At 41.4% G+C, this 22,649-nt stretch overlaps 1 protein-coding gene across 6 annotated transcripts; it reads left to right on the top strand.

Annotated features, from left to right (window-relative positions):
- Positions 1-21,964, top strand: LOC106611737 (non-selective voltage-gated ion channel VDAC2). Of its 6 annotated transcripts, none has more exons than XM_082977635.1 (10): positions 1-204; positions 326-441; positions 1,935-2,006; positions 15,959-16,008; positions 16,139-16,214; positions 16,372-16,424; positions 16,653-16,880; positions 18,938-19,088; positions 20,790-20,847; positions 20,945-21,964. In XM_082977635.1, exons 4-10 carry the CDS (start codon positions 15,980-15,982, stop codon positions 21,034-21,036), a joined length of 687 nt encoding a protein of 228 aa, XP_082833761.1. In that variant the 5' UTR covers positions 1-204; positions 326-441; positions 1,935-2,006; positions 15,959-15,979; the 3' UTR covers positions 21,037-21,964. The 6 variants fall into 6 exon arrangements, with proteins under 6 accessions (XP_082833761.1, XP_082833757.1, XP_082833758.1 ...); XM_014212283.3 differs by having other exon boundaries at positions 5-204; positions 16,139-16,291; XM_082977631.1 differs by having other exon boundaries at positions 1-441.
- Positions 21,965-22,649: the final 685 nt, after the last annotated feature.

Consider the following 22,649-nt stretch of genomic DNA (forward strand, 5'->3'; position numbering starts at 1 on the left):
ACTTAGTTCATTGACTTCCATTGAAACAGAAATTGAAGGAGTGGGATGTCTCGCCTCCTCTTCTAGAGACTTCTATCTATCTCTATGGGTTTCTCCTTCATCGCCCTCCAGCTGGACAGGATTGTATCGCGACGCGGTGTCAGAAACAGCTTGAAAACAAGTCAAACCAACTATCTGCACCAACGAAAGCTCCAAGCAACTGAGGTGAAGTTATAATATTCCTGCAAAATTTAGCTACCGTAGCTAAGTAACGTTAGGCCTAAATGTCGGCCTTCTTTTCTAGCTACAGTAACTAACGTTAGGTGTCTTTGTGGGCTAACGTTAGCGAGCTAGCCAAAGAGCCATTAGCTAAAGTCAAGACGGGGACATGGCCAGCCAGGATCCAGCGAAGAGAAACGTGTAGCCAGCTAGCTAAAGTTTGGTCCCTTGTCAAGGATAAAGGCAAGTCATGGTCGTTGACGACATTGTAAATGTGCAAATTTTTTTTTTTTACTCAACATTTTTATCCCTCTCTGTGATGTGGTAGTTTGTTAGCTAGCTATTTGCTAACTCTACTAGCTAGTTAGCTAGCTTGACTTTCATTGAACAAGCCGCCACTGTCAGTCATTGGAATGATCTAGGCAAGACAATGCAGAGGCGTAGGAGTGCTAATATCGATGTCAAGATGGCTGCTGCTTGCAGATAACCATGTTCTTCAAAGCTTCACCTGTGTAGATGTGGTTGTAGACCTGGCAATATCCCTTCAAATGTTTGCAAGGTTCTATGCTGAGATGATCATAAATTCCCTATCTAATCAGTTACTGGGTGGTGGATTATACTGCCACTAGTCAATCAGTGATGACAAGCAGACAACAACATGCATGTTGTGGCAATACCATCTTTGTCATACACTTGCTGCAGTAGAGCTCGCCAGCTTGTAGTCCAAAACCCCGAAATTAGTTATCTGGTTGGTTCAACAATCCCTATGGGGAAAGTATAGGGTTTTGTGAAAAATGCCGAAATAAGGCTTGGAAACCCGACATTGAGTTACATTGTTGGGCAGAATGTTGAATATTTAAAAAAAAAATGTATGTACATTCCCGGTTGTCTGTGCATTTTGGTGGTAGGAATGTGAGCCAATATATCCACAGGAAAGTATGATTACATCAACTTTTCAAAGCGCTTGTAGTGTGTTTAGATTTCTATCACCTGAAGCATGCACACAACATACAAATACTTGCCAAGCTCTTGCACGTGTTTTACATGGTTCTGCACATGCTTCAGGTGATACAAATTATAAAGCACTACCAGAGCTTTGAAAAGTTGATGTAATTATACTTTCCTGTGGATATATCAACCCACATTATTACCCCCAAAAGGACCAACTGCACAGACAACCGGTACAGTACTTTAAAATATAATTTTATTCAACATATAATTTTATTCAACATTTTAGTATGTAGAGGTCATGAGAGGAAACTTTCCTGATTCAAATGCTAATTTCTGCCGGACATAGAGTTCAATGCAATTCAACATCAAGGTTTCCAGGCAAGGTCTGTGCTTAACAGACTGGAGCTTTTGTTTTTTTTCTAGTAGATAGGCTACTATCAGTCAGTTAACATGACTTTTATGAATTATGAAGCCTTTGTGCTTTTTTTGTTACATAAATGCTTTAAAATGTACAAAGTGACGTTAATCTTCATCAGCTATCTCATAGATCAAAACGTATAAGATCTCTTAAGTCTGTGTTTACCACAGACCTTATTTTCTGTGTTTATTCAAAGAAATCTACAAAAATGGCATTCATTTCCCCATTGGCTTTGTCCAAAGAACCATGACAGATTTGGTGCCTACAAAAAGGCGCCATTACTATTTCACTCTATAGGCTACATGCTGAACTCAGTCAGTAGTACTACAATAGCTAGATTTCTCATATTTTATTTTTCTTGTCACAGGTGTAATGGCAGTGCCTCCATCATATGGTGACCTTGGCAAATCTGCAAAGGACATCTTCAACAAAGGATATGGTAAATGTCTTAACTGGTTGGTTTACCCATGTAGAAGTGACGAGAGTGACAAACATATACGTAACAGGGACCTCTTGTGACAGCTTGAACATGAAGCATCACTTTGCTTTGGCCTCTCTTACGCCCTAATAGGCTAGTGGCCGTTCCTCAAAGGGCTTTCGGTTTTGAGATGCCTACCCGAGGGTATAACAAAGCATATCTCTAAGGTCTCCCATATATGAAATGGATGGTTGTGTAAAAATATTTTACTGCAAAAGTGGTTACATTTATAGATATTGTGACACCCCCTTAACAAACAGTGCAGGGGGGGATACAAATAGTCAATTATCTGCCCTTTATACAGTACACATACAAACAGCATTAGGATATCTTAAAACATTTTGGAAATATAAACCCACAGATGCAATAAGCAGAAATATCAACTATGAATATTTATGATGAATGTAAACTTCATTTTTTTTGTAGCTGATCAATAGAGAACTTTACAAAGTTGTTCTCGTTCAGTGCTGTAAGGTACTGCCTGACAAAAATGCATACAGTTACACATGTATTATTTTTATGTTGTAGTTATTGTAATCGGCTTTAGGGCAAGTGGGCTCAGACACAACATAATTTTTTTTTATTTCATATGTTCAGCCCTTACTCTTGCAATTATGTTAGGGGGCCCCCTTAAATTTTACTCTAAATCCAATATGACTGCCACAATACCATTAAATTATGGTTTAATCGGGGTGGCAGGTAGCCTAGTGGTTAGAGCGTTGGACGAGTAACCGAAAGGTTGCAAGATCGAATCCCCAAGCTGACATGGTAAAATAACTCTCGTTCTGCCCCTGAACAAGGCCCACTGTTCCTAGGCTGTCATTTTATTTTGTAAAGTGGTTTCTTGCATCAAGCACAACATTTTTAGTCACCTCTTTGTCTGAAGGACAAGTGGATAAACAGGTTAATGTCAAGCCCTGCATGTCATGGAATGTAGGCTTACTTTGACACCACACATTGTCTGTTACTGTAGGCTGAATGATAGAACCGCTAGTTTCATGTTAACATTTTATGTGATGCATTTTCTCCGTTGTTCTCCATTGCCACTCTGGTAGGCCTATGTTATGATCAAATAGCCACAGAAGCCTACTTGACCACTATCTGAAACAGTAACTTAAAGCGGGTACAGCCTCAGTGTTCACAGTAAACATGAGCTGGAAGTTGCCCTGAATTTTCACAACTTTCAAGTTTGCGCTCCGCAGACCTGAAATTTGCTCAGTGCTGATTTCTTTTTCAAGGAACGTTAGCCAGCATTCCTGTGGAATGCTTTCGACACCTTGTAGAGTCCATGCCCTGACGAATTGAGACTGTTCTGAGGGAAAAAGGGGTGCAACTCAATATTAGGAAGGTGTTCCTAATGTTTTGTACACACAGTTAAGACTCATGTCACATTCATGAAATCGAATTGAGCAATATACCACATTACATCTTACTGGTAATACATTTCTTGTATTTTCTTTTTTTTTAATCTACTGTTGGACAAAGTTAATTTCCCACCCTGGATGCAACCAGACATGACAAGCTACAACCATGTTTACAGGTCTGATTTTCAAAGGTTTGTCAAGTGGTGTGATGAGCACCACCTCATCCTCAATGTAAAGAAAACAGAGAAGATGGTGTTTGACCCCAAATATTGTCTCTGACCATGTGCCTGTGGTTGTCTACAATGCCAACATAGCACAGGTTAGTTCGTACAAGTACCTGGGTGTACACATGGACAATGTGCTGAGCTGGAAGGTCCAAGTAGTGTCTGCTGCAGAGTACAACAGTGCCTCTATTTCCTACGGTGACTCAGGGTTTTTGGAGTTGACCAGAAAAGAACGCTCCTGTTCTACCATGCAGTCATAGAGTATCCGGATATATGGCATCAGTCTGGTTTGGCAATTTATCAGTCCAACTGATACAAACTGCCATGAATGTAATGGGCGTGAGGCAACATCCTTCCCTGCAGACTATTTCTGAACTGACTGTTACCAGACCTGCGTAGAAAATTATTTCAGATCCCTCCCATGTACTTCACTCTGAGTATCAGGCAGACACTATAGGGTCCCTACATGTAAGCTGAACAGGTATAAGCACTTCCTCATTCCCATGTCCATCAAATACCTAAAAAGCAATAGGTTCAATTATGAGCTTGCTTAGGACAATACTGACAGAATAAGGGAATGTGAAAAGTATTATGTATGTGGCTATATGAGAAGTGTATGATAAGGGTAATGTGCAATGTATGTTATGTTGAGTGTATAATGTACAGTGTTTATTTTTTATACAGCAGTAATGTGTGTCTACTGGCTAAGACAATTTTCTCCTATCCTAAATGACTAAGGCAGGTGTTCACTACAATGAACCAACACAACCTGACACTCATTGTCAAGAAATGCCATCAACTTAGTGGGCCTTCACATGTCATAGGAATTGCACCTCTCCAATGTCAATGCCATCATGAATCTCCCAGAACTGTTTTAACGTTGGTCTGACCCATCGGAGTCTATGCTTGATTGTTTTGATCATGCGGACTGGGAAGTGTTCCGGGTTACCTCTGAGACAAGTATTGAAGTATACACTCACTCTGACTGGGTTCTTCAGGAAGTGCATAGAGGATGTTGTTTCCTCTATGACGATTTAGAATTTATCCAAACCAAAAACCAATTCAATGGGCCAGACACAAGAAGTATGTGGCAGGGACTTTAGACAATCACGGATTAAAAAGGGAAAGCCAGCCACGTTGTGGACACCGACGCCTTTCTCCTGGACTAGCTAAACACCTTTGCCCGCTTTGAGGAAAACGCTGAGCTACCGACGCGGGGCCACCACTGCTCACGAGGACTGTGGCCGACGTGAGTAAGACTTAAGCGTGTTAACCCTCAAGGCTTCCGGCCTAGATGGCATCCAAAGCTGTGTCCTCAGAGCATGTGCAAACCAGCTGGCTGGAGTGTTTACGGACATATTCAATATCCCTATCCAAGTCTGTCTGACTTGCTTCAAAATATGTCTACCAGTGTTCCTGTACCTAAGAAAGTGAACGTAACTGGACACCCTAGTCCCGCTACATTTTGCATACCGCCCCAACAGATTCATTGACGCAATCGACATGGCGCTGCACACTGTCCTATCCTGACAAGAGGAATATCTATGTCAGAATGCTGTTCAACGACTACAGCTCAACCTAGTGCCCTCCAAGCTGTTGTGACTTTTGGCTAGTTAATATTCTAGATCATTTACTGATTAATTAATTATTCCAGCAAATAATCTGATTTTATTTGATACATTTATTTATCCTGAGGGGCATCTTCAAGGGTTGGATATCAAGTAAAAGTTTATTTGTCACGTACGCCGAATACAACCGGTGTAGACCTTACAGTGAAATGCTTACTTACTGGCCCTAACCAACAGTGCAATTTTTTAAAGTAAAAAAAAATGGGTATTAGGGGAACAATAGATAAATAAAAAAACAACAGTAAAAAGACTAGCAAGGCTATATGTACAGGCACCGGTTAGTCGGGCTAATTGAGGTAGTATGTAAACTCAGCAAAAAAACATCCTCTCACTGTCAACTGCGTTTATTTTCAGCAAACCTAATATGTGTAAATAGTTGTATGAACATAAGATTCAACAACTGAGACACAAACTGAACAAGTTCCACAGACATGCGTCTAACAGAAATTGAATAATGTGTCCCTGAACAAAGGGGGGGTCAAAATCAAAAGTAACAGTCAGTATCTGGTGTGGCCACCAGCTGCATTAAGTACTGCAGTGCATCTCCTCCTCATGGACTGCACCAGATTTGCCTGTTCTTGCTGTGAGCTGTTACCCCACTCTTCCACAAAGGCACCTGCAAGTTCCCGGACATTTCTGGGGGAATGGCCCGAGCCCTCACCCTCTGATCCAACAGGTCCCAGACGTACTCAATTGGATTGAGATCTGTGCTCTTCCCTGGCCATGGCAGAACACTGACATTCCTGTCTTGAAGGAAATCACGCACAGAATGAGCAGTATGGCTGGTGTCATAGTCATGCTTCAGGGTCATGTCAGGATGAGCCTGCAGGAAGGGTACCACATGAGTGAGGTGGATCTCTTCCCTGTAACGCACAGCGTTGACATTGCATGCAATGATACAAGCTCAGTCCGATGATGCTGTGACACACCGCCCCAGACCATGACGGACCCTCCACCTCCAAATCGATCCCACTCCAGATTACAGGCCTCGGTGTAACGCTCATTCCTTCGACAATAAACGCAAATCCTATCATCACTCCTGGTGAGACACAACCGCGACTCGTCAGTGAAGAGCACTTTTTGCCAGTCCTGTCTGGTCCAGCGACGGTGGGTTTGTGCCCATGGACGGCGTTGTTGCCGGTGATATCTGGTGAGGACCTGCCTTACAACAGGCCTACAAGCCCTCAGTCCAGCCTCTCTCAGCCTATTGCGGATAGTCTGAGCACTGATGGAGGGATTGTGCGTTCCTGGTGTAACTCGGGCAGTTGTTGTTGCCATCCTGTACCTGTCCCGCAGGTGTGATGTTCGGATGTACCTATCCTGTGCCGGTGTTGTTACACATGGTATGCCACTGCAAGGATGATCAGCTGTCCATCCTGTCTCCCTGTAGCGCTGTCTTAGGTGTCTCACAGTACGGACATTGCAATTTATTGCCCTGGCCACATCTGCAGTCCTCATTCCTCCTTGCAGCATGCCTAAGGCACGTTCACGCAGATGAGCAGGGACCCTGGGCATCTTTCTTTTGGTGTTTTTCAGAGTCAGTAGAAAGGCCTCTTTAGTGTCCTAAGTTTTCATAACTGTGACCTTAATTGCCTACCGTCTGTAAGCTGTTAGTGTCTTAACAACCGTTCCACAGGTGCATGTTTATTAATTGTTTTATGGTTCATTGAACAAGCATGGGACACCATGTTTAAACCCTTTACAATGAAGATCTGTGAAATAATTTGTAAAATAATCTTTGAACGACAGGGTCCTGAAAAAGGACTGAGTTTACATGTAGGTATGGTTAAAGTGACTATGCATATATGGTAGCAGTAGTGTAAAAGAGGGTGGCGGGACACAATGCAGATAGTCTGGGTAGCCAATGTGTGGGAGCACCGGTTAGTCGGGCTGATTGAGGTATTATGTACGTGAATGTATAGTTAAACTGACTATGCATATATGGTAAACAGAGTAGCAGCAGTGTAAAGAGGTACTGGGCTGTACGCACTACCCTCTGTAGTGCCTTGCAGTCGGAGGCCGGGCAGTTCCGTACCAGGCAGTGATGCAACCAGTCAGGATGCTCTCGATTTTGCAGCTGTAGAACCTTTTGAGGATCTGAGTACCCATGCCAAATCTTTTTTTTACTTTCCTGAGGGGGTATAGGCTTTGTCGTGCCCTCTTCATGACCATCTTGGTGTGTTTGGACCATTCTAGTTTGTTGATGTGGACACCCAAGGAACTTGAAGCTTTCAACTTGCACATATACAGCCCCGTCGGTAAGAATGGGGGCGTGCTTGGTCCTCCTTTTCCTGGAGTCTACGATCATCTCCTTACAGGCTGACTACACAAAATAAATGTAGAAATCTATATTCAATTATTGCACCCACAGTGCTCGCTCGCGCCAACGATCGTCTGCGTTGCCAAGGGCTAAAATAGAAGTCAGTTCTATTTGTGATCCAGATCGTGCTGCAAGTCCTGCCTCTCCCCATTGGTTTATAGAAGCAGGTACCCGCGTGCCTTCTCATTGGTTATACCCACGTGGGTGACTGAAAGAAAAACAAGGTCAGTGGCGGTAATGCACCTAATTTATGAAAGTTGCCAATCGCAATTGAACCTGTTGGGGATAGGGGGCAGTATTTACACGGCCGGATAAAATACGTACCCGATTTAAATCTGGTTGCTACTCCTGCCCAGTAACTAGAATATGCATATAATTATTGGCTTTGGATAGAAAACACCCTAAAGTTTCTAAAACTGTTTGAATGGTGTCTGTGAGTATAACAGAACTCATATGGCAGGCAAAAACCTGAGAAGATTCTGAACAGGAAGTGGCCTGTCTGACAAGTTATTTTTATCTTGGCTCTTTTTATTGAAGACTGAGGATCTTTGCTGTAACGTGACACTTCCTACGGCTCCCATAGGCTCTCAGAACCCGGAAAAAAGCTGAATGATATCGAGGCAGCCCCAGGCTGAAACACATTATCGCGTTTGGATAGTGGCCGGTCAGAGTACTCTGAGACTCAGGCTCGTGCACGAGATGTTTTTATTTTCTCTCTCTTTGTACGTATACACGCTTTCCCGGTCGCTTTTTTACGAGAAAAATGGCATAAAAATTGATTTTAAACAGCGGTTGACATGCTTCGAAGTACGGTAATGGAATATTTAGAAACTTTTTGTCACGAAATGCGCCGTGCTCGTCACCCTTATTTACCCTTTCAGATAGTGTCTTCAACGCACGAACAAAACGCCGCTATTTGGATATAACAATGGATTATTTGGGACCAAACCAACGTTTGTTATTGAAGTAGAAGTCCTGGGAGTGCATTCTGATGAAGAACAGTAAAGGTAATAACATTTTTCTTATAGTAAATCTGACTTTGGTGAGTGCTAAACTTGCTGGGTGTCTAAATAGCTAGCCCTGTGATGCCGGGCTATCTACTGAGAATATTGCAAAATTGCTTTCACCGAAAAGCTATTTTAAAATCGGACATAGCGAGTGCATAGAGGAGTTCTGTATCTATAATTCTTAAAATAATTGTTATGCTTTTTGTGAATGTTTATCGTGAGTAATTTAGTAAATTCACCGGCAGTGTTCGGTGGGAATGCTACTCACATGCTAGTCACATGCTCATGTAAAAAGCTGGTTTTTGATATAAATATGAACTTGATTGAACAAAACATGCATGTATTGTATAACATAATGTCCTAGGGTTGTCATCTGATGAAGATCATCAAAGGTTAGTGCTGCATTTAGCTGTGGTTTGGGTTTATGTGACATTATATGCTAGCTCGAAAAATGGGTGTCTGATTATTTCTGGCTGGGTACTCTGCTGACATAATCTAATGTTTTGCTGTCGTTGTAAAGCCTTTTTGAAATCGGACAGTGTGGTTAGATTAATGAGAGTCTTGTCTTTAAAATGGTGTAAAATAGTCATATGTTTGAAAAATTGAAGTTTTTGCATTTTTGAGGTATTTGAATATCGCGCCACGTGATTACACTGGCTGTTGAGTAGGTGGGACGTGTCCCACCTAGCCCAGAGGTTAACCTCTCTAGGGTAGGTGGCACCAAATCGTCCCACCTACGTAATAGCCAGTGTAATCCAGTGGCCCGTTATTCAAAAACCTAAAAAATGCAAAAACTTCAATTTTTCAAACATATGACTATTTTATGAGGTAAAACTGATTTTAGTTTCCCTGCATTAAAGTCCCTGGCCACTAGGAGCGCCGCCTCTGGGTGAGTGGTTTCCTCTTTACTTATTTCCTTATACAGCTGACTGAGTGCGGTCTTAGTGCCAGTGTCCGATCTGTGTTGGTAAATAAACAGCCACGAGAAGTAGAGATGAAACCTCTCTTGGCAAATAGTGTGGTCTACAGCTTATCATAAGATACTACACTTCAGGCAAGGAAAATCCAGACTTCCTTAAATTTCGTGCACCTGCTGTTTACAAATATGTACAGAACGCCCCCCCCTCGTCTTACCAGAGTGTGCTGTTCTGTGAAGCATGTGCAGCGTATATCCTGCTAGCTGAATGTCCATGTCATCCTTCAGCCACGATTCCGTGAAACATAAGATGTTACAGTTTGATGTCCCGTTGGTAGGATATTCGTGATCGTACCTCGTCTAATTTATTGTCCAATGATTGTACGTTAGCGAGTAATATTGACGGTAGCTTTCCCACTCGCCTTCTCTGGATCCTTACGAGGCACCCGCTCTGTGTCCTCTGTACCTGCGTCTCTTTCTCCTGCTGATAACGGGAATGTTGGCCTTGTCGGGTGTTCGCAGTACATCCCGTGCTTCCTGCTTGTTGAAGAAAAAATATTTGTCTAATCTGAGGTGAGTGATCGCTGTTCTGATATCCAGAAGCTCTTTTTTTTGCCGTAAGATATGGTGGCAGAAACATTATGTACAAAGTAAGTTACAAATAATGCGGGAAAAAACACATGATAGCAGAATTGGTTAGACACCTGTAAAACTGCTGCCATTTGTTCCAGCGCCATTTTACTGCTATAGAGAGACCCTTGAATTAACTCTATAGGTAGTTATCATTAGCTGTTAGTGTTAATACAATCAACAATATAATCAGTCAATTTTGCTATATACTCATTCTGGACCGTCGTCAAGCTCTGGAACCTCAAGAACCAAACCGCTCACAAATCATTAATTGAAGTTTTATTTACTAGATTAAATAAATTGGAAAATGAGGTAGTTAACAGATACAACAGTTATTGAGGTGAAAATATTTTATGACCTGTAGAGGGTATTATAAATTAACTCCCATGCTCAGCTCAGGCAAATGCAATAGTTAATTCACAAGACTTTTGAGGATGATATGGTCTTATTTATTGAAAGAGAAAATGTAAAACGTTAGGAACATCTGCTCTTTCCATAACCAACTGACCAGGTGAAAGCTGTGATCCCTTATTGATGTCACCTGTTAAATCCTCTTCAATCAGTGTAGATGAAGTGGAGGAGAAAGGTTAAAGAATGATTTTTTTGAGCCAATTGAGACATGAGCTGTGTTCGAATACCCATACTGACATAATGTATACTACATATTTAATGAGTGTATATACTATTAGTTAATTTTAGTATTCTGTAAACGAACAGTATCATTTCAGATGAGCGTACTAGCTCTTCTCCGGTCCACCGGAAGTTGAATCTCTTGCTATGCAACCTCTTGCTAGCTAGTTAGCATAAGTTAATAGCGATGGGCATTCCAGCTCTTTTCAATGAGCTGGCTCGTTCGGCTCAGCTCATCAAGAAGAGCCGGCTCTTTTGTCTCCCAAACGGCTTTTTAAAAAAATATGTTTTGTATTTTTTCAAGTCAAACAGTTTGCTATAGTTTGACTATGATTGTTGTTAAAACAATTCAAATTAAATTATTCAATGAATTCATACTCTACCTTAACCACTATGTATTTAAAAATGCATTGGTTTGTTATGAAAAAGAATGCTATTAAACATTTGCATTTGAAGTATAACTTTTTAATGTATATTAACAAAGTGCATATAAATCTAGCAATTCAAAATGAATACAATCTGCACAGCATAATAGAATATTGCACCATATCAAAGAAAATGAAGAACAATGTGCAAAACTGCAGCATCCCACTTAAATATTTAAACTGGTCCCTCTTTTCTCTCCTTTATTGCCATATTATAACCAGTAGCACACAGCAATGTTGCCCATATTTTGCATTTATGAGAGATTTGCATTCAGAAATGCAAGCTGCCTCACTTTCGAGGGGCTGATGCGGTTTCTTCTCTCAGTAATTATTTGTCCCGTTTTCTAGACGATCCTCTGAGGGAACGGATGTGGCCACTATGCAGAGTCTCCCTGTCATGGCTTTAGTAAGCTGTGGGTAGACAGAGGCCTTGTTCTTCCACCAGCTCAGGAGGGGCTCCTCCAAATAGGATCGGACCTCCATTATGGCATCCGCTGAGGGATTCTTTCGTGCTGCATCCCCAGTTGCTCTCTCGTCAAACATTATCCAAACAGCAGAAGTTTGTGGCACTACTCCATCGGATCCCTCTTCTTACTGTTGCCCTGGTGCCTGAGCCAGCTGACTGCTGGGGCTGGCCCTCCCTGCTGCTGAGGTTATTCTTTGAAGTGCCTCATCAATCGCTCTGGCATCACTGAAGGCTAACTTCTTAAACCTTGGGTCAAGTGCAGCGGTTTCTGATAGCATGTGGTTATATTCCATTCTGTGGAACTTTCTGTCCATTGATGAACATGGGGTGTCCAACTCTGTCACATGTCCTGTGGTTACATTTGCTTCTCTCTGGAGGCTGGCTGTGATTCGCTCTACACAGGAAGCATTTTTGAGGCTGTCACATAGCTGAAAAGAGAGAACAGTAACTTATTAGTTCAGGTTCATGTTTTGTCTACTGATACTACATGCTCGTATACATTTATAATACTGGATTAAATAATGATGTAATAACTGCTTACTGTACCCCCCTCCACTGATCTCCACAGTGACCTGCTCAAAGGGTTCCAGGACTCTGCACACCACCTCCCATTCCTCTTGGGTCAGAGCCTCAACAGGTGCATTGACAATGGCCAGCGTAGAGAGGATGGCATCCTTTCACTCAAGAAACCGCTTCAACATATAAATGTTGAATTCCAAATTGTAGTGCAGTCTTGTTTAGGCCTCAGCTCAGGCATCCCCATCTGGCTTTGTGTAGACTTCAGTTTTTCAGCACCTACTGTGCTCCTGTGGAAGTATTCCACAGCTGCTTTCACTTTTTCCACAGTGGGCTTCATCACCTTCAGAGCATCTCTTACAATCAGGTTGATTGTGTGGGCAAGACATGGATGATGGTTCCATTTAAACATTTTCATGGCGTTGGTTACGTTAGCTGCATTATCACAAACACAACAGACCACTTTTCCGTCTACTTGCCATTCTCTGACCACTCAACAGTTCCTCTGCCAAGTTCTCTGAGGTGTGTCTGTCGCTGAACTCAAAGCAGTCCAGAAGACCGCTAGACATTGAAAAATCTTCAATGAAGTGACATGTAACCGACATGTAAGAAGTGGTTACCCTTGATGTCCAGTAGTCAGTGGTAAGGCAAACTGCAGTAGCTTTTTGGACTCTTTCCCGCACTGAAGCCTGTGTGCTCTCGTACAGTTGTGGAATAAGTGATTTTGAAAGGGTTTTTCTGCTTGGAATTGTCTACATTGGATTTAGTCTATTCCTATGATTTCTAAAACCTCTGTCCTCCACGATTGGAAATCGGTGGCAATCATTTTAGCCAATGCAATATCAATTTGGCTTTGTTTTGCTACAGACATAGACTTTGGCATAAACTGGTCCGTAGAAGACTGCGTTGTTGTGGAGTAGGCCTACTTGACTGAGTGGTGGAGATGCTGACTCCACCACTATCACTAGCATTCCCGCTAGTTTCTCGAAGCTCCGCTACAGCTAGCTTTACAGTTGGTTGCACAGTTCGCATATGCCGTGTAGGTTGTGCATAGAACCAGCTTTGAGATTTTTGTTTTGGTAAATTCTACACTGTGCTCTAACATTGTCTACATTATTAAAATGCATCCAAATGCTACTGTGCTTCCGACTCATTTTCCAGCTGTCCTTCCTCTCTCTCCATGGCTGCTAAGTGTGTGACTGAGTTGGCTCGGCCTTCCCTCACGCATCTTTGGTTCATTGGTTGGCACTGCGTGTCTGACAGGAACAACAGGTGAGGCTGTTAGTCTGCGCAGACAGTCAGAACGAATGTGTGTGTGCTTGAGCATTTAGGCCTATATATATATATATATATATATATATATATATATATATATATATTTGTTACTTCTATTCATTTATTTTTATTTACTTCTATTCATTTAAATCTTTTGATTATTCATATCAAATTTTTATAAATAGATTCGGCTCTTCTGATATGCGAGCCGGCTCCCAACGTTCACCTACAAGACCCGGCTCGTTCGCGATTCGACCCAACACTAATCTGTAACCGGTTTATTAGCTGACAGCCGGCGCTAATGGAAAACACTGAGTGTAGCGTGTGTTTTCCTTAGAGCAGATTACTGTAGCCACAACCTAAAATGTGTTACTGTAGCTGTGTTTGAATATTCATACTAATGGTACTATTTGTGACGTTAATTTAGTATATACTAATTTAGGTCATAGTATGGATATAGTTAGTATGCCAAAATTTCCCGGATGTCGTACTACTTTCACCAAAATGCGAAGTATACAAGCAGTGAACACTATTTCAGTGCTTTTAGGGCCCGTAATGGAATTCTTCAGAAAATTAGTGGCTTCACATCGTTTTCAGATTTGATGAAATTGACAGAAAATATGCAGCCGAAGTCCAACGAGAGCGGATACAAATTCATTGCTTTAACTAATTATGACAAATGTTGAGCAATGTAATGACTTTTCAAATAAGTTACCTTACGTTATGTTGGCGGACAGTTTGTTAGCTACGCTGTCCTTACGAACCACATAGCATATCATTACAGCAGTAACATTACCACAATGTTAGCTAGCTACCTAACGTTAGTTGGCTAATAATACATCAAACTTGCCAGTATATTAACGATATGCTATCTAACTACCCATTCGATATTCCCGTCATTCTTCGCTTAGCTAAGTGCTATAGTCGTTGTGAGTTCTCAATGGACATTTTGGTGCTTTTGTAAATTTGCTCTGGCTATCTATTACGATTTCAGAGTACTCTCGTCTGAGTGTACCAAACTCCGAGCGCAGAAAAACGTATTTAATTTATGAACGCTCAACACCCGTTGAATATAGCCGGTGTCAGTAAACGTCGGCAAAAAAACGTAATTAAAGAGTTGCCAACAGCACAGTTAGTCACCAACGCTCTGGATAACATGAATACAGCCTAACCATCTCTACTAGGGCGAGTAAAATGGTCAGTGAGGTGTTCTCTCATTTGTCTGAAGTAGCTAGCAGTTAGCTTGGGCACTTGACTGCCGTTGTAAGGTCAGAACGCTCGAATCAACCCTACTCCTCGACCAGAGCGTCCAGTGTGCGCTCCGAGAGCTTAACGCTCTGAATTTACAAACGCACCCGAAGTCGTTAAATGTCTAGATAGTAATTTATGCTAGCAAGAGGTTGCACAGCAACATCAACTTCCAGTAGACAGGCGAAGCGCTAGTACGCTCAACTGAAAGCATACCGGTCGTTTACAGTATACTAAAATAAACTAATAGTACTGTGTGTGGTGTGTGTGTGTACTCATTTTAAGTATGTATGGGGCGGCAGGTAGCCTAGTGGTTAGAGCTTGGGGGCAGTAACTGGAAGGTTGCTAGATCAAATCCCCAAGCTTCCAAGGTAAAAATATGTTGTTCTGCCCCTGAACAAGGCAGTTAACCCACTGTTCCTAGGCCATCATTGTAAATAAGAATTTGTTCTTATCTGACTTGCCTAGATAAATAAAGGTTAAATAATGTTTTTTGAAATGTAGTATACAGTATGTTAGTATGGGTATTCGAACGCGTATTTTTTTTTTTGGGGGGGGGGGTCAGGCAGGACCATATAGCACTGAATGAGAGCAAATCTGACTTTGAAAGTTATTTTGAACAGCTACCAAAAAGTGAAGTTAACATTCATTATAAATATTCACAGTTGATATTTCCGTCAGTTGTATCTGTGTTTACAGGTGTATATATTTCCAAAATGCTTTAAAAGATCCCAAATTGTATAAAAGGCAGAAACTTGACTACTCGTATTCCACATTTTCGCAATATCACTGCTTGCAATACTGGGTTACATGAGCTTATGTGCCCCCTTCCAGCAAGGCACTGTTTGAGTTAAGTGGGTGTGTCACAATATCTATCAATTAAACCACTTTTTCAGTAAAATATTCTTACACAACTGTCCATTTTATATATGGGAGTCCTTTAGAGATGTGGAAAAACATGGTTGTGTTTTGTTACCCCTACACAAGGTATATCTAAAAAGAATTTGAAGGACTTTCCAGTAGCCTAAAAGGGAATGTTTACGTCAGTCCACAGAACATATTTCACACTGACAGGGCATTTCACAGGAAGGAAACATGATGATAACAACCAGACATTCAATTTGTTCAAGCCATGTCACAGTTGGGCCATATGCATCAGTATTCTCCATGTAGTGGTCCATTTGTCAAATATTGAAATGCAAAGGAACCTTACCATACAAAGGAACATGTGGTGGTCTGAATGTTGTGATTTGTTCTTCATAAGGTTTTGGATTGGTGAAACTTGATGTCAAGACCAAGTCTTCAAGTGGAGTGGTGAGTTTTTTTTTTTTTTTTTTTTTTTTTTTTCTATTCAATCCTGCCAGGGAATTTCTGTGCATTATGCTCTTGTATAACATAGGATAGTCTACAACTCCTAACTAACCCTGTTGTAATTGTCCTTTAGGAATTCAAAACCTCGGGCTCCTCCAACACTGACACCAGCAAAGTCAACGGGAACTTGGAGACCAAGTACAAATGGGGTGAATACGGCCTGACTTTTACAGAGAAGTGGACCACAGACAATACTCTGGGGACTGAGATCACTGTTGAAGACCAGGTAGAGAGGAGAAACCAGTCTAACTGAAATGATTTGTGAGCTTTCTATTTGGTTGTGCCTAGTTTTTTCATCTTCCATAGATCACCAAAGGACTGAAACTTATGTTCGACACCCAATTCTCACCAAATTCTGGGTAAGGTTTGTGCGTTTTTTAGTTTGAAGCATAACTGAATGTTTCTCCCCAGTCTTTTGAGACCCTGGAATCGATAACATTTATTGTGCATGTTCGGTGCTGCATAATCCACCAAACTTTCTTTATTGAAAATAATCAGGGAAGACTGAACAAGAACAACCGAGATATCAGATGTTTATTAATCATCTTTTTTCCCCTCTCTTTACCTTTTTTATTTTTTTCTAACAGCAAGAAGAGTGGGAAGGTGAAGACTGCCTATAAGCGTGAATACGTCAACCTGGGTGTGGACGTAGACTTTGACTTTGCTGGTCCGGCCATCCATGGGGCAGCGGTGGCCGGATACGAGGGATGGCTGGCTGGCTATCAGATGACCTTCGACACGGCCAAGTCCAAAATGACCCAGAGCAACTTCGCTGTTGGCTATAAGACAGGAGATTTCCAGCTGCACACCAATGTGTAAGCTTCATATCTATTGTACTTTGGAGGACTTACTGTATGTCTCGGCACTAAAGTGACAAGGGTGAATTTTTCTACCATGGTTAGAAAGAGGAGTCTCCTTTGTGCTTAAAGGTGAACTGAAATGTTTTAGCAATTGATTTTGATAAGTTGTAGGTGGATTTGAGCATTTCAATTAATCTTCTAATTGAGTTATCAAACAAAAAGAGCAGTTCATCAGACAAGGATAACATAATGTATGTCTGCTTACAGTGAGGGAAAAAAGTATTTGATCCCCTGCTGATTTTGTACATTTGCCCACTGACAAAGAAATAATCAGTCTATAATGTTAATGGTAGGTTTATTTGAACAGTGAGAAACAGAATAACAACAACAAAAAATCCAGAAAAACGCATGTCAGAAATGTTATAAATTGATTTGCATTTTAATGAGGGAAATAAGTATTTGACCCCTCTGCAAAACATGACTTAGTACTTGGTGGAAAAACCCTTGTTGGCAATCACAGAGGTCAGACGTTTCTTGTAGTTGGCCACCAGGTTTGCACACATCTCAGGAGGGATTTTGTCCCACTCCTCTTTGCAGATTTTCTCCAAGTCATTAAGGTTTCGAGGCTGACGTTTGGCAACTCGAACCTTCAGCTCCCTCCACAGATTTTCCATGATATTAAGGTCTGGAGACTGGCTAGGCCACTCCAGGACCTTAATGTGCTTCTTCTTGAGCCACCTTTGTTGCTTTGGCTGTGTGTTTTGGGTCATGCTGGAATATCCATCCGCGACCCATTTTCAATGCCCTGGCTGAGGGAAGGAGGTTTTCACCCAAGATTTGACGGTACATGGCCCCGTCCATCGTCCCTTTGGTGCGGTGAAGTTGTCCTTTCTCCTTAGCAGAAAAACATCCCCAAAGCATAATGTTTACACCTCCATGTTTGACGGTGGGGATGGTGTTTACATTTACATTTTAGTCATTTAGCAGACGCTCTTATCCAGAGCGACTTACAGTAGTGAATGCATACATTTCATTTCATACATTATATATTTATTTTTAAAATTTTTTGTGCTGGCCCCCTGTGGGAATCGAACCCACAACCCTGGAGTTGCAAACACCATGCGTTGCAAACACCATGCTCTACCAACTGAGCTACAGGGAAGGTGTTCTTGGGGTCATAGGCAGTATTCCTCCTCCTCCAAACACGGCGAGTTGAGTTGATGCCAAAGAGCTCCATTTTGGTCTCATCTGATCACAACACTTTCACCCAGTTGTCCTCTGACTCATTCAGATGTTCATTGGCAAACTTCAGACGGGCATGTATATGTGCTTTCTTGAGCAGGGGGACCTTGCGGGCACTGCAGGATTTCAGTCCTTCACGGCGTAGTGTGTTACCAATTGTTTTCTTGGTGACTATGGTCCCAGCTGCCTTGAGATCATTGACAAGATCCTCCCGTGTAGTTCTGGGCTGATTCCTCACCGTTCTCATGATCATTGCAACTCCACGAGGTGAGATCTTGCATGGAGCCCCAGGCCGAGGGAGATTGACAGTTGTGTGTTTCTTCCATTTGCAAATAATCGTACCAACTGTTGTCACCTTCTCACCAAGCTGCTTGGCAATGGTCTTGTAGCCCATTCCAGCCTTGTGTAGGTCTACAATCTTTCACTGACATCCTTGGAGAGCTCTTTGGTCTTGGCCATGGTGGAGAGTTTGGAATCTGATTGATTGCTTCTGTGGACAGGTGTCTTTTATACAGGTAACAAACTGAGATTAGGAGCTTTCTCTTTAGCGTGTGCTCCTAATCTCAGCTCGTTACCTGTATAAAAGACACCTGGGAGCCAGAAGTCTTTCTGATTGAGAGGGGGTCAAATACTTATTTCCCTCATTTAAAATGCAAATCAATGTATAACATGTGTTTTTCTGGATTGTTGTTGTTATTCTGTCTCTCACTGTTCAAATAAGCCTACCATTAAAATTATAGACTGATCATTTCTTTGTCAGTGGGCAAACATATACAAAATCAGCAGGGGATCAAATACTTTTTTCCCTCGTGGTATTTCATATATCCCAGTAATGATGGCACAGAGTTTGGAGGGTCCATCTACCAGAAGGTGAATGACCAGCTGGAGACTGCTGTGAACCTGGCCTGGACAGCAGGCAGCAACAGCACCCGCTTTGGCATCGCTGCCAAGTACCAGCTGGACTCCAGTACCTCCATATCTGTGAGTGCTGCTCTTTTGCTTGTCTTGTTTAAACGTTTTGTATGCCAGACTTTACAGCTGTGTTCAATATTCAGAGACTCTGGTTCTGTGAGATTAGTATTTTGTTAAATAGGAATGGGTATTTTAGGAAGTAACAGGAGTTTAAAAAAAAAATGTAAATTTTGTTTTATTCCGTGACAATAATTATCATATAACCCTTTGTATTCCAGTGTTAAAGGGATTATCCGGCACTTTTGTATACTTTTCAATCAGTAGTTCTGAAAGTTCACAAGCCAAAAGTGGTCCCCAAAAATGGTGTACTACATCACATATGTGCACCATGTCATTGCTCTCTCTCTGCTGTGGGTGCATCATGTGCATCTTGCTAGCTGTCACTCATATGGCGAGGGGCTGAAGCTTACTGGTTGAACTAGAATTGCCAGAGGGCTGGCCCACAAGGCAAAATATAAGGAAAACAGACCTGCCAACATGCATGCATTTTGCATACCAACTATGCAATTATCTGTCCATGTATGAGATCTGAGTTAAAAGTATGCAGAAATGAATAGGGCCTGATGGGGGGGGGGGGTCTAAAAAATCTAACATCCTGATTCTCGAGCTGCAACACACAGATGTACGGCGTTTGTGTCAACGGACATGGAGATTTAATACATCATTATTCCACGTAGCTACCCCCCATCTGCCCCTCCTGTTTGTTGTGATGCTGAGTTTGCCGACTGCCAGCTGTATGTAAACACATGGACAAATCACTTTTCGACTCCGTGTGTTGTGGAAAGGTAAACACTAATTGTTTCAAGCTAACGTTAGCGAACATAAGATGGACATTCAGTGGGCTCTAAAGTGTCAGCAGTTCACTCGCATTTCCTAGTGAAAGAAATTTAAATGCAAATACGAAAAATAACTGGTTGCATTTGTGCGAGTGTCATATACATTTAATTCTGCACAAAAAGCATTACAAAGTATAATAAAAAATAAATATAAACATCTTGGCATTAAATCGAGTCGGGAGTTTAGAAGACTGCGTGCTGAAGAATGAATGTGTCCGGCATTAGCTATTGAGGCAATGCTTCTAAAATGTCTTAGCACTAGATTTGAGATTTTATCAATTTCGAAAATCTGAAATGGTGTATGCACCGCAAAGAAATAGAATAGGCACCTTTACATAGAAGAGTCCGCTGTTTCAGCCTATCGAACAACGGTCAGATTCCCTTTGCGGTAGCCTACTTAAGCTTTGTGTAGCCAGTTTTGTAGTCTGTGTCGATGCGATCATTTGTTTTTGTGTTTTTAAAATGATTTTGCTTTTAGTGTTGATTAGGAACCGTGTCTAAAAAGACAATACTTGTGAGCTGGCCCTAGTGATTGGCCCTGTTTGAGAGGTGACAAGCGTTCCTCTACTATAGAGACTAAACTTGGTTGAATCTCCTATTTGCCGCGTGCGTCTGTTATCTAAATAGTTGGACAGGGTTGGCAGGTCTGGGAAAATAGTGTAGCACAGGTTCTAGAATTTTTTTTTAAGCTAGGGATTTTGTAGCTAATTGAGGTTAAACAGTAAATCTGCTCATAGATTATGCATGTATGAACTACACATCGACACATCCAGCCCAAAGCGGGAGATAAAAAAAAAAAAAAAAAATACATAGTAGTCGCCAAAGTTCCGGAGGATATCTTTAATTGTGTGTGTTTTGTTGCTATATTTTCCAGGCTAAAGTTAACAATGCCAGCTTGGTGGGAGTTGGCTATACCCAGACACTGCGGCCAGGTAAGAAGTGGCTCTCACTACTTTGCAAAAGCGTTGCCAATCATCTCCAAAGTGGGCTGTTGTAGCCAAGTTGCTATTTATTTTTCTTGTTCTGCAGGTATGAAACTCGTCCTGTCTGCACTGGTCGATGGAAAAAGCATCAACTCCGGTGGCCACAAACTCGGACTGGGACTGGAGCTGGAAGCATAAGTATCTAGCTAACCTGTGTAGTGAAGTCGTTGTATTTCATTTAATTTAGGGAATCGTAGAATAATTTGGCCTTATGTATTTCTAGCCCAACCACCATTAAGGGATGTCTCAAAGGGATGAATCTAATCTAAAGCAACAACACGCCCTGCCCAACATAGCCCTCAGTACTGTCAGTTAGATGGATCCCCAACCCCATCAGCCACTTATTTCCTTTCATATGGTTTGTAGGCTAGTACTACTAGGTCTGCTATTTATCAAGTCATGTGTTTGTTTCTATGCTGTGCTGAACCACTAGTGAAATACATCCTAAAGCGTTTTGCTTTATTGGTTTGGCTAATTTGAATGTACAGTCCGAGGGGGTTTATATGAAGATATATGCTTTGATTTAAATATGTATAATAATAGAATGTTATTATTATATCATTATATTATGTGACGACAATCCTGAACTGTTTTGCGCACAGGCAAATTTAAATTATACCTATTTATTTATTTTTTTACCTATATTTATATCCCATCTTTCCCTGTTTCATTTGCACATATAGTAGCATTCGGTTAGCAACGCTTTGCCTGTTGGGACGGCTCCTACTCACAATGCTAATCATCAACTCCAGAGACCTTAAACGTCAATCTATTGGTTGATCTATTTAGCTAATATTCTTGAGGATTTGCTAACTATGCTTATTGCTTACCCACTCTGCGGTCATTAGCAGACTTGTACTGTCTTGATTAACTAACCTGCTTCCTAGTTGAACATGGTAATGTAAATTTGCACGACAATGGCAAATGGGATTTGAAAAGAGAAACCATTAATTGAGTGTATCCTCCACCTCCCATAGCTGTGTATAAATGATATGACTGGGACATTGATCAGAAACCAAGTCCACTCGTGTGTCAACCTTTACAATAAAGTCTTTAAACAAGTCAATCCTTTCTTCCTTCATATATCATGTCACCTCTTCATACAGTTGGACAAAATGAAAATATACAAGTCACTTGTTTTACAATTGAATGTACAGCTCAACTATAATGAACATTTCAAACAAACAAGTATACAGTGAAAGTATGACTCACCTGTGTACAAAATGTGTAGTACTGTAAATATTACCCTTATTACTTTGGTCCTTTCATTTAAACCAATTCATGACAGTTTTTCAAGGTAGCATAACACTAATTGAATTAATGACATGATTAAATAACAATTGAAAATTCAGTACTTGTACTAAAAAGATGGCAAGTACCAGCTGATTATCATAACGAAAAGTTCACTTAAAGGCTAGATTCTACCATAGCGAGGAAGATCTGCGTTGTAGACATTGTCTTACATTAGTGCGTCGATTCTGCCTGCACATAGGGACAGCGTCACGGGGAAGTGACACGCCATCTGACGCGAGACGATGCGTTATAGCGTGATTTGAAATGTAAAGGTTGAGCCGTCATATGCAGCGTTTACCTTGAATGCAGTCTCCTTGAACGCGGGAACATTGCCTTTAAATTTCAATCGCCCAATAGCGCGGGTCTTCAGCACTACGGATTGAATCCAAGCCAAGGTACTGCAGTTTATTACAGAATAGGCCAGTTTCTCTCACTTTAGTTTAAACACCTGTCTCCTA

Source organism: Salmo salar, chromosome 01, assembly GCF_965601325.2.
Source record: "Salmo salar chromosome 01, fSalSal1, whole genome shotgun sequence".
Classification (NCBI taxonomy): Eukaryota; Metazoa; Chordata; class Actinopteri; order Salmoniformes; family Salmonidae; genus Salmo; species Salmo salar.